Here is a 15094-nt window from a genome sequence, read left to right as displayed (position 1 = left end):
CTGTCTGTCCTTTAGGTTGTGGTCTCTAGTAATTATGTGATGTAGAGGTATGTTAGAAAAATCTACCCTGAGTTCAGAAGTGGGGCCACAGCTAAGGAAATAAAATGCCAGGGGCTTCTGGGGTTAAACGAGAGGGAGAATCTTTGATCTATTAGCATTTGCTAGGGTGTGGGAATAAGCTGCTGTGGGGAAACCAGCTTCATGTGCCACTTTTGTTTGCCATTATAGGCAGGTAAAGAGTTTGCCACGTGAAATGTCTCTGCTAGTTAGGGGGAACTGAAGAAAATTTAGGAATTAATATGCATCTCTGAATTATTACAGCTTGACAACAAACTTTGTAAAATCCTGTAATTTCCTTAGCTCGCTTATTGCACTGGAGTTTAGTCTTAGACCAGTCATGGTAGGGGCCTGGAGGAAAAGAGAAAATGGTGCTTGAGGCACACGGATCCATGGTCTAGCCACACTGGGTCTGAAGTAGCCTTTCTCAGTCTGCTTCCCTGAGTATCCTCTGTGGTGTAGGGAGCTGTGAGAGGTGCTTGGCTGGTTTCTTCCAGGTGCGCTGTACTTGCAGGCCAGCCATGGGTGTGCTCTGGAGTGTAAACCTGAGGAGCTCAGAAAAGCATGGATCAGGGGTGCAGCCAGGTCTTTGGTGAGTGGAAGAAGATTTTGATTCCACAAGAATCTTCAGAACCTTTCCAGAGAAAGTAGTGTCTTCTGAGATGTGATGAACTTGATGTTTCTTTGCATATGAGATCTGTTGGTTGTTTTTTTTGTCAATGGTACTAGCCACGCTCGTTTCTGTATTGTGCCATTTGCAGTTCATCTGTTTTGTTTACTGCAAAAACTCAGCTTACAACACTTCCTTGCTCTTGGCTCCCAAATCTGCATTTGCAACCACTCTTGTACAAGGCTACAGACTGCTTCCTTTTGCTTCTGCCCCAAGAATGCTACCTGGTGAGTGCTTCTGTCCTTGTCTGCGTACACAGTACCCAGATGATAGCTGCAGCTTTGTATCTGAGCTCTTGGCTTGTGTGCAGTCAGTGCTTTGAGTGACGTGTGCCATCAAACTGATTGCTCAAAGGGATGTTTCTGAATGAGGTGCCCATCTTCTAGCCTCTACTGGATCTCAAGGTGATGGTGGCTATTAGCATATTGCAGCATAGTGATGTATTAAATACACTTGAGAATCGGAACACTCCTCATTTTCTGGGATCAGAAAGTGTGGTAGGAAAGAAGGGAGGAGAAAAATTCTGAAAGCTTAAACGTGACAGGGAAGAGTTGAGAAGAACAATATAGAGTCATTTCAACAGACAGATTCATAGCGGTTTTCTCAGCCATAGAGTAGTTTGGAGGTGTGAAGTGATGATAAGCCTGATTCTTATTTCTCTCATTTTGTTTCTTCTGGGTGCGCAGTTCCTGAAATTGCAATGGAAAAGTCGTGGATTTCCTCCTGGACCAACCCCATTTCCCATCATTGGAAGCCTGTGGCGGATAAATTTTAGAGCTGATCATGGGAACCTGAAAAAGGTATGCATTTGCAGATGTGAACTAAAGAGCTACTGAGGCAAAACCTGTAAAAACTAGTGATGGCTGTTGATAGGCTAATCTGGTAGCTGGGAGAACTTAATCCTGAGGGAAAGTGGATCATGGAAGTTAAATTAAATCTCTAAGCAATTTAAAAAAAATCTGCAGAGAGTCTAATTAACGTGAAAGCTAATATGTGTGCAAGTTAAACAGAACAAAAGACAGTAATTTTGTCTCAAAAAAGACTTCAGTTTTTAAGGGAGGCTTCTTGCCTTGAAAGAAAAAAGTGTTTCTCAGATTTCCCACCACAGGTGCATACAGGAGATCTTCTAAAACAAGGTGTCTTGAATTCAGAAGATGTGAAAAGCACGCCAGTATGTTGTCTGCTATCATGGGATGGAAAGCCAAAACCTTTGGACTGGACTTCAGAAAAACAACGGAAAGCTCCATTGTTTTTTCTGAAGTCCAGTCTGGGAATTGCTCCTTCCAGATGAGCTAAGGATGAAAATGATGGTGAAAGGAAGGAACTGATGAGAAGAATTTGGTCCATGCTAAGCATGTTAATACGGGTTCTTTCAGTGCTCAACATACTCCACGGAGCCAAAACTTCATGAAAGAATCCAATGTGTTGGTATATTTTTTCGAGTCACAACCTTTCCTTAGGTGCAATGCGCATGTCAGGGGGCACCTGGCTGCAGCTCTAGAATGTTGGCTTCAAGAAAAGGGAACTTAAAAGACCTTGATGTTAAAATTTTCTGGTGGGTACAGGTTCATGACGATGGGAGGACAGAGCTGTACTGTTTCTTTGTCCTTGCTGAATACCCACAGCATTCCCTGAGAGCAGTCCCCATCACTAGCCAAGCAGAGGTGGGATCCATGCTCAGATGCCTCAGTTGACAGTACTTCTGTATAAGGGGGGAAGAGGTCCTGCCATTGAAACTCGAAATCTGCAGTACTAGAAGGAGAGTTACACCTGGAATATGTAATTGTTGGCTGAGGAAATGAAATATGGAGTTGAAAAATGTAATCAAGAATGGATAGGTGAAGTTTCATATGAAATCTAGCATGGATCTGTAAATACTTGATCGGGGCATTTACCGAATTGTTAATATTGCAAAGGCAACCCAAATTAAGTTTTAAAAAGTGGAAGAGTATCTATTCTTTTCTCATTCACATTGCTGTGAATAGTTGGTTCCCAGACAGAGCCCAGAACCTTACAGTGGTCAGTAGTCTTGCTGCAAAAGAAAATCACCATCCCTCTTCACTTTCTGAACCCCTGAGTAGTGTCATGCTGGAAGAGAGCAGCCCATTATATGTGCGTTTTGGTTGATGTTTCTCCCATGGATATTTTTTTGGTCATTGATCTAACCTACAGCTGGCAAAACTCTATGGCAACATCTGTACCCTGTGGCTGGGTCACAAACCTATGGTGGTGCTGTATGGATTCCAGGCTGTGAAAGATGGTCTCACCACCAACTCAGAGGATGTTTCCGGGCGTTTACAGACGTATGTCTTCAACAAAATGGCAAATGGAAAGGGTAAGATGCTCATATCTGTGGAAGGACTTCATCCTTGACTCTGTTTCCTCTCATGTTTTCTGTAGTGACAAGTGCTTAGTTCCAGATTCACCTGTTTTATCTACTTAAGGTGAATGATATAATTCTGCAACTTTACTCGTAAGTTGTCCCCAAAGTCACACTGTCACACATGTATTTCAGAATCTCATCAGAGCAGCAATATTTGTACCTAGCTAGGTCTTGCTTGTCCATTTGTAGTGTTTGTCTAAATGTATGTCCTGATGTGAAATAAGAGCTTGCAGCCTTCTCTGCAAGCTGAGGCTAGAATAATTCTTTTTGCTCCCAGCTGTTTATTTACAGCAAAGGCTGCTGTAAGGAAAGCATATACAGAGCTGTTGAACAAGGTCTAGCCTTTTGGGAAGTCCAAAGACACAGGAAGGTCACTGGAGATTTAAATGTATTAGTCAGACTGTAGATGCAACATACATCCTTCTTCAGAGCTGCTTATTGTGCTATCATTTACATCAGATACTGCTGGATTATGGTGGATGGAGAATAAAAAGGGTACTGTGTTTAAAACAGAAATGACTGAACTTGTTTCCACCAGCCTTTTATTCATAGGATACAGAGCAGATGCCTTTTGCCACGGTCAGGCTTTGTTGCATGTGGACTACAGTCTGGAAAGCTTTAATTTATAACACTAGCTAATGTAAGCAGAGAAAAACATCTTTAAGGAATAGACATAATTAAGTCTGGGGCCATTTCAGTCCATTTTGGAAGGGTCTTTATGGCCACCTTTTATCTGGGTGATATGGAGTAAAGTAGCTGGCCTGTGAAAAGCTGCCCTAGCACTAGCCATTTGTAGCAGAGACAGCTTTCATAAACAGCTGCAGCACAGCTGCAAGCTGGCAACTCTCTGCAATGAAAATAACTGCCTGTTGAGCTGGCTTGTTTTCTGCTAGCCCAGGCTCCCAGGACAACAGAAGGAATAGGGGAGAGTTATTCCAGGCTGTGGTCAAGCAGCTGTCTCAGAGAGCAAACTGGCTTTCCCAGGGGAGGCGTGGGCTAGACTGGTGGAGGGAGGAGGTTCCCCACCATGTGGATTAAATGGTTTATGCTGGGCTGTCTGCTAGAACGTAGAGTCATAGCACTGGGGCATGGGATTCCTTCCTGTCCCACAGTGAGACCTCTGGTTCTAGGAAGCTGTTTGTAGATTTGCTAAAACCTGCTTTTCCTACTCTGGTGCTTGCTATGTGCTGCTTGCCCTGGCCTCGTTGTCTTTCCAGGAGGGACCTGGACCAGGATGAGAGCAGGACACCTGGTGTAAACAGCCTTGTAAAAGCAGGATCCTCTGAAAGCCAGAGGCTGTGTAGCACAGACAACACGTACTGAGAACCATTTATTAACTCTCACCATTAAAGAGTTCTCCTTTTTGAATCACTACCAACAGCGAAATGCGATGATCTCTAGGAGGTTTGTGTAAGGTGATAAGAAGCACAAGCCTAGGAAATGCCTAGACCTCCCCAATGAGCTCCACAGAAATCTGTTGGCTATGAGTAGCTTGGTGAGGGATGCCATCGTATTTTCAGGTGGTAGAAACCTGAATTTATTGTTTGTTGAAGAAAGCTGTCTTTGCACTCATGCAGAATTGACATGTGTCAACATCTGCAACAACACAATGTCCGTATAGGGATGTTTGCCAACATAGCTTACAAGTAAGTATTAATTGTATTAGAAGATTGTACAAGATAATAAATGAGGTCTTGTAAGAGATTGCATGAGCTGGGCTATTACCCTTTCTGTGTGAATGAGGGTTTAGATTCATTTCTGCTCAAAGCATGTGCAAATAGAAGGCAACACCAACCCACAGTGTCTTTGAAACTTGTAGCAGGCTGCTAGAAAGAATAGGACTAGTTTTGGAAGGGCAAGTGTGTGAGTCCTGAGATTTGAGTGGACTTTTTGCAAGGGTGGGAATATATTAACCAAGGTGGTTTCTTTGTCTCTAACAAAATACAATTAAAAGAACACTGCCCTGATGTTGCGCTTTTTTTTTTGAGTGGCAGCATGATGAGAAGAACTCTCTGTGTGTATGCCATTTGCTATTATATGAACACTAATGTGACATAAAATTGATTCTTGATGGCTGAAGGTATCCTGGTGTCAAATGGTCTCATTTGGAAACATCAGAGACATTTTGGAATTGGAGCTCTCCGAAAACTGGGAATGGGGAATAAAGGAATGGAGCGTGGGATACAAACCGAGGCCCATTGTCTGGTCGAGTTCTTCAGGGACAAAGATGGTATGTCATTGACAAGGTACTTGGGAACTGCATTTGGGCTTTTGACATAGTACATAGTCTGCATGATTGTAAGGGTAGAGACTAACTGTTCTTGCTCCAGAAAAGAATGGCTTTGGAGCACAGCTTAGATTTAGAGTGCAATCAAAACTGTTTGTACAGTCGAACCTCAGCAATGTGTATTTTGGTATCAACACCAAGATCAAGATGAAAAAAAAAAAAGGCAACCCCCCACCCCTGCCCAAGGCTGGGAGTTAAAGACTTAAGGCCTTCCTGTCCTCATTTTTGAATGAGGTTTTTCTTTTGTTATGTTTGCCAGTGAATTTGGGGTATTTCAGTGTAACAGTCTAAATAGCATAGAGGACATCTATTATAAAATGTCATTGTGGTCTTGCTTCCAAAATAGCAAAGGAGATAAAGAAAGTACTTTGGAGATGAGTGCTTGTCTCTGTCGGCAGGGAGAGCCGTTGACCCTTCCTTCCCTGTTGTTCACGCTGTCTCTAATGTGATCTGTGCTGTGGTTTTTGGACATCGTTTCTCCCAAGAGGATGAAACCTTCCGCCAGCTGATTGAAGCGTACAATTGTATAGTGGCTTTTGGGAACAGCTACCTCTACTATGTGAGAAAATGACTTATTTACTATGCAAATTATTTTATTGAGCACATCATTTATTGCACTATTACACAATATAGTTATATTGTAATATATATTGTTATAGTTATTGCATTATTCAATACATATTAAGTGCTGAAAAAAATTCTGACTATGAATATGAACTGGACCTGCAGTGCTTTGAGTTTGACATAATTTGATTATTATATTAATACTATATTAGTAATCTTTATTATAGTTCCTCATCAAAGGCGATGTGCTTGGGATGCTGAACTTTTCTGTAATGTGAGCACCAGTGTTGTTAAGGTGAAAAGGTGATACTCTTTGTATCAGAATAAAAGAGAATTTTTTTTCCATGTGCTAAGGTAATATATATCAATGTTTATTAATATTAAATTTATTAATATCAATACACGTTCAATCTATCTGTGAAAGTGGATTCTTTTGTTCATGAAGTAACAGGGCAAACAGAAGTAGAGTTATGCAGTAAGGATAGGAAAAAGTCCAGGGTAGAGACTGTCTTGTCTTTAATTTGTGGTTTTAATGCGTGTTCATGTACCCAACACTTTTCCTTGATGCTACAGTATTTTTCCTAGAGAAACTAATTCAGCAGTTTATCACCAAAAAATGTCCACGCTGTATCTCTATAATATCCTTGTTCATGTCATGTAACTTACCGCAACTGTGTTGAATGCTTGCTTTGCAGATGTGTGAAGTTTTCCCATGGGCTGCAGAGCACCTCCCAGGCCCTATAAAGAAAGCATTGTTTTCCTGTGATTTCGTTCGTTCTTTCATAAGACAGGAAATCAAAAGACACAGGGAAAGAGGCACAATAGATGAACCAGAAGATTTCATTGACTTTTACCTGGAACAGATAGAGAAAGTGAGTAATTTATGCTGTATGTGACACAGGTCCTATCAAAATGGATTCCCTGCACCTTTCCTCTGTTGGCTGTACACAGCAATGTTATTACAGAGCTCTACAGATACAGGTTAAAGCCTCTGCTGTCATTCAAACATGAACTTTGAATAGTTAGTTTAATAACTTGTTTTAGAAGTATAAGTTAATTGCGTTGGTTTGTTGTTATACTGTGGAATTCTGAGTGCAGGCTGGTCAGTGGGTGGGAGGGAGGACTTTGAAAAGGTGCAAATATTTGGATGGCTGTCTGACTGATTTTTTTTTTGTGTCCTATTAATATTTGCATTTATTATCTTTGTGTTTTGTACTGAGTTTTTGTGTGCTTAGTAGTATGGTATGATTATAACAACAATTGTAAAATGATGGCAGTCTCTGCTCTGAAAAAAGCATAAATCTTTTAAAACGATAATGTATGATATATGCAATAGATAGCCGAAATCAGCAAATGTGCAGAGAGTGGCAAGGGTGGGATAAAACTACTTAGAAATGTTTTCTTCCGATGTGGAAGCTAGCAGCAAGACAAGAAGTCCCTCTAGAACACAGTATAATAGGACCTTAGACACCTGACACTTTCAACAGCTCCTGTAATTTAACAGTAGCAATATACTTATTTGAGGGAAATGTTTCCATAAATCTTTGTTTTACTCAAGCACTTATATTTTCTCTGTCCTCTAGAAATATTGTATGTTTAGGTATAGTGATTGCTGTCTGTCTCAGTGCTAACTGTTACACACATATACCCCATTTTACCTTTCTCACTGACACCTGCAGACTAAAAATATCCCTAATTCTACATTTGATGAAGACAATATGGTGCAGTCTGTTTTTGACCTTTTCCTGGGTGGCTCAGAGACCACCGCCACCACTCTGCGTTGGGCTCTGCTCTATATGGTGGCTTATCCTGAAATCCAAGGTGAGTTGTAGACACAAACATGGGCATGTTTTGGGTAGAACAATTCTGTTACACTTTTTTTGTTGTTTTTTTTTTTTTTGCTTAAGATCAAGGTTTTTTGAAGATCAAGTTTTGTTTTTTTTTTTCTTTTTCACGATCACATTTTTGAGCTTTGCTTTTAAGAAGCCAGTGAAGTAGAAGATTTTCAGACAGGGATTTTTAAATGATTTCAGGGCTATTCAGCTTCTGATACTGTATTTTGTCTTGTTGATTTTTGTCAGACTGTTTCAGTACTGTAAGTACTGAATGGGAGATACAGTCCAGCTGAAAACGCTCGAGGTGAAATATGAGCTTGGGTTAGGGAAAAGTGACATACCTCTGGTATCCAGAATAATAAGAATATATTATTTGCACTCATTAACTGAGACACAAGTTGTATTTCTGTATAATAAGTATATTTATTGTAAGGTACAGAATGCTAAACAAAGAAGGAAGACGCTAATGGGAAGACAAAAAGATGACTGGAAAATACTAGACAAAGGCATAGTTGCACGCTGTTTCAAAATTTTTGAATTATTTGATACAGAGCTTTCAGAGTGATGAATTGGTAAGCCAAATACAGGTACTGGACTCTTGGGTTTAGAGCTAGAAATCTTTCTTTTCATGCTTGTGGTGACAGAATGCTGGAAGAACGGAGCTCTGTGCACACGTATACTTTTCAAATTCTAATGAAATAAAGAGCAAACAAAACCTCTTAGATTACTAGCCTAATTTTTAAGCACGAAATTTGACGCTGAACCTCTGAGACTGTATAAGCTATGCTACTTACGGAAGCCTAGATAACAGCCAAAAAAGATTAACAGTTTGTGATGGTTTGGTAATATTATCCTGTTCCACTTCTCAGCATTACATGTGTGCATCAGCTTGATATGATGGCTCCCTTGCAATATGCTGGTTAGTGTGCTGTGAGTCTCTATTTAGCTAGAGTAAAAACAATAGCTTGAGTAACTGAATTGATCTCTTAAGAAGTTCTTGGTTTATTTACAGTTCACTCCCCTTGCTTTATCTATGAAGCTCAATAAATCTGTTGGGTTTGTGGAAAGATGACCTGAACATAGAACCTGTAAGCAAGGAAATACCAGAGTGTAGTAAAATCTTAACTAGACAGTTGTATAAATGCAATTAAATTTATTACATTTTAAGATATGGTAAGTATAAATTCTTTACATATGGTATTTTTTCTATCACTACTATAATCCAAAAAGGAAATGAAAGCTCTGTTTCACGCAAAACAGCATTCTTATATATATTGGAATATTATATTTTTTTTTTTGTAGAAAAAGTCCAGAAAGAGCTAGATGCAGTTCTGAGTCCCTCCCATCTAATCTGCTATGAGGATCGGAAGAAACTGCCTTACACTAATGCTGTGATTCATGAGATCATGCGCTTTGGTAGCATTGTTTTAATCACAATTCCCAGAGAAGCAGTGAGGGATACAACTGTTTTGGGGTATCGGCTTCCAAAGGTACAATATCCTTTCTATTCCAATGTGATCTTTGGCCATGAATTACATTCCGTGCAGTCATGTTTACCACTAACCCCTTTTCCCTCCAGTTCAGGACAGATGGGTGTTGGTGGCAGTGCTGGCAGACAGCGTTTTTCCCCTCCCATCCCCTCTGGCTTGTGCCTTTGTCTGATAGACAGTGAGTGAAAATACTTGCCAAAAGCACAGTTTCACACCAATTAAACTAGTGTTCTGTAAAAGTGCTGCAGAGTCTTACTTTCCAAGAGCCTGTGATTTTTGAAATAATTTATAAGCATTTGAGCTCTTATCCTTTCAAAAGACTTCAGAGAAGACTTATCAGAAATGTATGATGGTGTCGGCAGGGAAGGTGCAGCAGATTGTTAGCACCAGGGTATTGTCTCCCATGTGAACAAATGTGAGATGGAACATTTTCTTCATTGGTGATGTCTGAGACTACACCAAGAGTCTACTCAACTTCACTCACTTAGGACTGCTTTTTCTTATTATTACTTCTCTGGCATCATATTTGTGATATAATGAAGGTGTTTCCCCGCAGCTTCTGAACTGCCACGTAACCTCAAATAAAAAGCCAGCTTCATTGACTTGTTCAGCCTTTCCAAACTGAACCTCAATGCCAAACCTCCCCAAAGGCACACATGGAGGCATTTTCTTGCACGCCCTGCTCCATGGTGCTTGTCATGCACACCTTTCCCACCTCCACCTTAAGAAAGATCATTTGAAATGTAGTTTCATTTCCAGGGTGCTTTGTCCTTTGTCAAAACCTGAGAAAGCTTGTCAAAAGTGGGAAAACCATTTTGCTAGATTTAGGATAAGGTGCTGAAGAACTGCAGACCAGTCATTCTGTTGCATTGGCTAACAGAATGGAAAAAAAGGAGACATGGAGAAATACAGCAGGGAAATTCCTGAACCCGAAATACTGAAGTTTCTTTTCTTATTTATTTGAAGAAAAATCCCCTTGGAACAGTTTGAGATGATTTATTTTTTTTCCCCTAATAAAATGATCTCATTTCTGCTGCCTCTCCACATGAGCAGCAGTGTGCTGGATCATAGCTGGAATCTGTCTGTGTCCTTTCTTCTTGATGTGAGAGAGACAGAACTGAGCCAACAGCATCTTCCTTCCAGGGCACTATGATTATGGCAAACATAGACTCAGCCCTCTTTGACCCTGAATACTGGGAGACCCCTCACCAGTTCAACCCTGGTCATTTCTTGGACAAAGATGGAAATTTTGTGCTCCGAGAGGCCTTCTTAGCCTTCTCAGCAGGTGGGTACACTGATAACTTTGACCCCGTTTGTGTGGGTGAGATTGTGAGTGTGAAGCTGCATTATTTTCATTGCAGAGACAGCCAAAGGAAGCGTAATCTCAATCTATAGGAGCACATGGTTTTCACAGCCCAGAAAAATGTTTGATTACAAAATAAATTGTTTGGTAATTGTGTAAACCTTTGATTTTTAGATTTTTGTAAAAATGCAGAGAAGGTAAAAGGAGTTAGGCCCTAGAATTGCCAATAATTTTGGGATTTGGGTCTTTACGCTGTTGTCCTCTATCATCCTCTGCATATGCCAGATCATGCTATTATAGTGGCTGTTCTGTGGCAGGCTGTTATGATGGAGCTGATTTATTTTGTGTAAATAATTCAATATTCATAAGTGCAGAAATTTGAAGCTGGATCAAATACATCCCTGACAGTTATGTCTTTCTCTTTCCTGGGGAGCTTCTGGAGTCTTCTTTCACCCAGTGTGTGCGTTTATAGAAGCTTAAACAAAGAAAAGCTCTTAGGATGGAATAGCCTGCTTGTCAGAGCCCTCAGCTGAGATGTGGAAGTGTTAGGCTTGGGTTTCTGGCCTAAACTATGCAGAAGAGAAATTTGAACATCGATTTCTCACATCCAAGTTGAATGGTCTAAGCACTACACTTCAGGGTCTGTCACTGTCTGTCTCTGACTGGAAATCATATCCTGGAGAATGTTGATAGATTGGGAAAACTTTTTTCTTTAATAACTTGTTTTCACTGAAAAAATTATGTAGGAAAATTTCTAGTCAGATGTAGAATGTCCTCTGTATTCTGATTTTTCACTGCTATTAGTGAATAAAAGTCAGCCTGTACTAAGTGGAAGCTGTGAGAGAACCTAAAGATGCTTTCTTGTCATTCTCATTTGGAGTCAAGAGACTGAAACTCAGTTTGTAGAATCAGGGAGTCCTGTAGATTAGGAAGTACAGTATGAAACTACCAAGAAGCATCTCTGGTATCTTTTTCTATAGTCTGGGCAGATCCTGCAAAGAAGGATGGAAAACATCTCAATTGTTCGCTCACCTCAATCTGAGAGGAGAATGTCAAATTCAGCGAAGCCTTTTGTTCCTTGATGAGGTTGAGCGATGCTCTTTGGAAAAGCTGGGAAGTGGGTGCTGATTACAAACCTCTGTGGGGACTGACTTCTCTTTCCCTTCTCCCTCTGCAGGCCACCGTATATGTCTGGGAGAGGTGCTGGCAAAGATGGAGCTTTTCATCATCTTCTGCAGCCTGTTGCAGACATTCAAGTTCACTCTACCTGAAGGAGTTAAGGAAGTCAACACAGAAGTTGTCTTTGGGAGCACAATGAAACCCCATCCATACAAGCTCTGTGCAGTTCTTCGCTAGGTTGCAGGGTATTACAGATTTGAGAAAGAGGCATTGCCACATGTTTGCCGGTGTACTGATCCTTTGTGCAGCTTTTCTGTTTTTCATTTCTAGCTCAAATTCAGTGTGAATCTATCCTTGTTGTGTTATATGTCTAAGAAGCTGGCCCTGAAAAATACTACAGTTTTCCTGTGTCTGGAAAATCTCTGTACTTTTTTTTTCCTGCTGTATTACAAATGAAATAAACATAGAAAATTATTATGGTGTCTGGTCTTACTAGAAACTCAACAGGAATCTTACTGGAGGGAGAAGGAACATTAAAGCCAGGTGTTGAGGGGGCCTTCCCCTCATTCCCCTGCATCCTTAAATCTAGAGTGGGGTATACAAATGCTCATCCTGGGGGCGGTGATGGCTCTGGACATTGCCAGATTCCCTAGGAATGGTTGCACAGGGCAACAGTTGCGGAGGGATGCCTCAACCAGGTGTGACCCAGCTGGTTTGTCTATTTAGCTGAGAACCACGCGGAGATGATAGCTTGAGGCTGGAATGAATAGAGCTACAAGCAACCCTTCATTTGAGTGTGAGGCTAGTGACTCCGGCTGAAAGTGAAGGTAAACCCTCTCGTATTCCCTGGTGAAGAATTGCAGAGAGGAGCCCCACTGCTGGTGAAACAAAGTGGGTGTAAATGGTAATGGACCAATGGGCTGGCCTGAAAATGTGGTTGGTTTGTTGGTTGTTTTTTTTCCTTTGTGTTTGGTTTTTTTTGCATATATTGTTGTGATGCATTTGAGAGGTATTTCTATGAGACAGGGAGTCCTCTCGCACAGTGGAGTGTGTAGTGATAATGGTGTACAGTAGTCTAGGTCAGCCATGTCTCTTTGTCGATGCCTGAAAGCACGGTTCAGGGGACTGCTTGTGGTCTTGTGAAGCAGAGCTTGGTGCCTGTAAAAGAGGGACAGGGTGGGAGAAACTTACGTAGCGTTTCCCAAGAAAGTCTAGTGTTTCTGTGCAAGAACCAAACTTCTTGAGTTTTTAGTGAGCACAGGGGCAGTTGCACGCAGCCTTCCAACACCTGAGCTAAGGGAGGCTTCCCACAGCTGCTGAGTTAAGAGTGCCTTCCAGCGAGGCGTGCATGTCGCGGGGAAGAGCTGTGCGAGATGCAGCTGGCAGAAGCGGAACAGTGCCCAAGCAGGGCCAGCCAAGAGGAGGTGCCAGAAACCGCTCCCGCTGTCAGGCTGGCCTTGTTACCCAGCAAGCTTTAAAAATCGAGGTCAGAGTGAGGGCTACTAGTGGATGTAGCAAACGCTCTGTTGCTCTACCAGTTTCCTTCCTTGAGGAAAAGACTTTACAATTGTTATTGCAATTATACTTTGAGGATTAGTTTTCATTGCCTTGTTTATCCACCGTGTTAGTTTTTTCTTTAATGTAATGCTGTTGGTTAAAAAAAAAAATAAATTTGCCTTTGTGAAGGAGCCCAGTATCATAAGGTTCAGTGCTCTTTTCTCCAGCTCATGGGTAGGGGCTTAAATGGATGCTTTTATCATGACTGCCATAGATCTGAGGCTGGCACTTGCTGCTGCGGCAGTTGGTCAGAGCTTGGCAGAAGCGATGCATAAGCTTAGTTGGTCAAGCAGATCAAGCTGATATGTCTCTCCTGCGCTCTAATCCTTATCTAGCTCTGTGATGCTGCGTTGCGTTGATGTAGATTCTGTTGGGAGTGGAGGGTGGCTTGTGCTCTACCGCAAAACTAGTTTTTCTACTAATATAAAGATGGTGTTGCAAAAATGGGTATATAATGAGGTGATTGGGTAGCTGGTGTCTGCTGTGTTGACACCTAAGTCTCAGGCATCTCTGTGAATATAGGATACAGGAGAGACTGAATAAGAGCTAAGGTTTAGGAACAGGTACACAGGATCCATATTGCTTTAAATCTTTTTTCACTTAAAGTATCTTAAAAATTCCCAATGGTGATGCAAGTTCTTTTACAATTTTTTTACAAAGGACTTGTATCTCCATTGGGAATTCTTTTTAAGAGAGTACAACTGAAAAAAGGCTTTTATATGTTGCTGAATAGCACTTATGAATCTGCATTTCTTAATCATCTTTCACCACACCTTAGAGGTTGTTTGTGGACCCATTGGGGTCTGGAGGCCAGAGGTGAAAGCTGCTGGTCTGGATTGCATTGTTTCTGCGCTTGGTAGCTGGATATTGGAATTTCACTTCCCAAACGGGAAGGTAGAAACTATGGTAGGCAAAAGGAAATGTGGCAGATAAAGCAAGAAACTAGCTAGCACTGGAAGATTTTTCACTCAGAAGTAATCTGGTCCATTTAAGTCTGTATCTTTTTAAATAGACCTATAAGTCTTGAGTTGTTTAAGACTTCTGCTCTGTAATCTTAGTGGGACAAACTTCAGCAAGGAATATTTTGTGCACATCTCTGATTGCCTGGCATGACATGCTGTGGCTATCTCATTCCTAACTTCTGTCCCAAGCAGTAGTGAGCTTTCATACCACTGCTACCAGGCCCAGTGTTTTAAAAACTAATATTCAGAGCTGTGATTCACAGACTGATGTCCATGTAGTCACTGCTGCTCCTCAGTGCAAAGCATCCTGCTCTTTCATATTGTATTTAGTGCTTCAAAATGGTGAAGAAGATAAAACGTACCCCAAATTTAACAACAAACAAAGTGAAGAGAAATCCGTGTAAGAAAAATAAGAAATCAGTAGAAAGGGGTGAATATATTGCTTAACTGGGGTCAACTGGCAGTGAGGGATGGTGCGATGTTCATGGCTGTCTTTCATGTCCCAAAAGTTAGCAATGCAGTGAACATCATGTGTGACTTTTTTTTTTTTCCCCAAACTTGGTCCAGCTCTATCTGGTAAGTTTTTACATTCCTTATTAAAGAATAAGATTAAAGAGTCTAAAAAAAAATTCTAAAAAAATTATAAATGGCTGTAACATCTACTGTTCTTTTGTCAGAAGCAGGTCAATGCTGCAGTCAGATTCCATCGTGTGATTTGACAAACAAACCCTGCTGCTTCTTCTGCCTTGTTCCGTCTGAGGAATTTCTTGACTAGTGTGCTCTGTTAGAGCTTTTCTGCCAACAGGCCAGTCCTGCACCTCCAAAAAGCATAAGGTGAGAAATCTCTGGTAGCGTGATCCGGCCCAC

The 15094-nt window shown here is 41.1% G+C and overlaps 1 protein-coding gene across 1 annotated transcript; it reads left to right on the top strand.

The window, feature by feature from the left end:
- Positions 1-1111: 1111 nt before the first annotated feature.
- LOC141744746 (cytochrome P450 2J6-like) lies at positions 1112-12086 on the top strand. Its single transcript, XM_074591352.1, has 9 exons — positions 1112-1527; positions 2900-3062; positions 5191-5340; positions 5796-5956; positions 6657-6833; positions 7641-7782; positions 9099-9286; positions 10430-10571; positions 11767-12086. Exons 1-9 carry the CDS (start codon positions 1363-1365, stop codon positions 11943-11945), a joined length of 1467 nt encoding a protein of 488 aa, XP_074447453.1. The 5' UTR covers positions 1112-1362; the 3' UTR covers positions 11946-12086.
- The last annotated feature ends 3008 nt before the right edge of the window (positions 12087-15094 follow it).

Source organism: Larus michahellis, chromosome 6, assembly GCF_964199755.1.
Source record: "Larus michahellis chromosome 6, bLarMic1.1, whole genome shotgun sequence".
Taxonomy (NCBI): Eukaryota; Metazoa; Chordata; class Aves; order Charadriiformes; family Laridae; genus Larus; species Larus michahellis.
The sequence above is the reverse complement of the archived record's forward strand: the minus strand, read 5'-3'. Positions and strand labels throughout refer to the sequence as shown.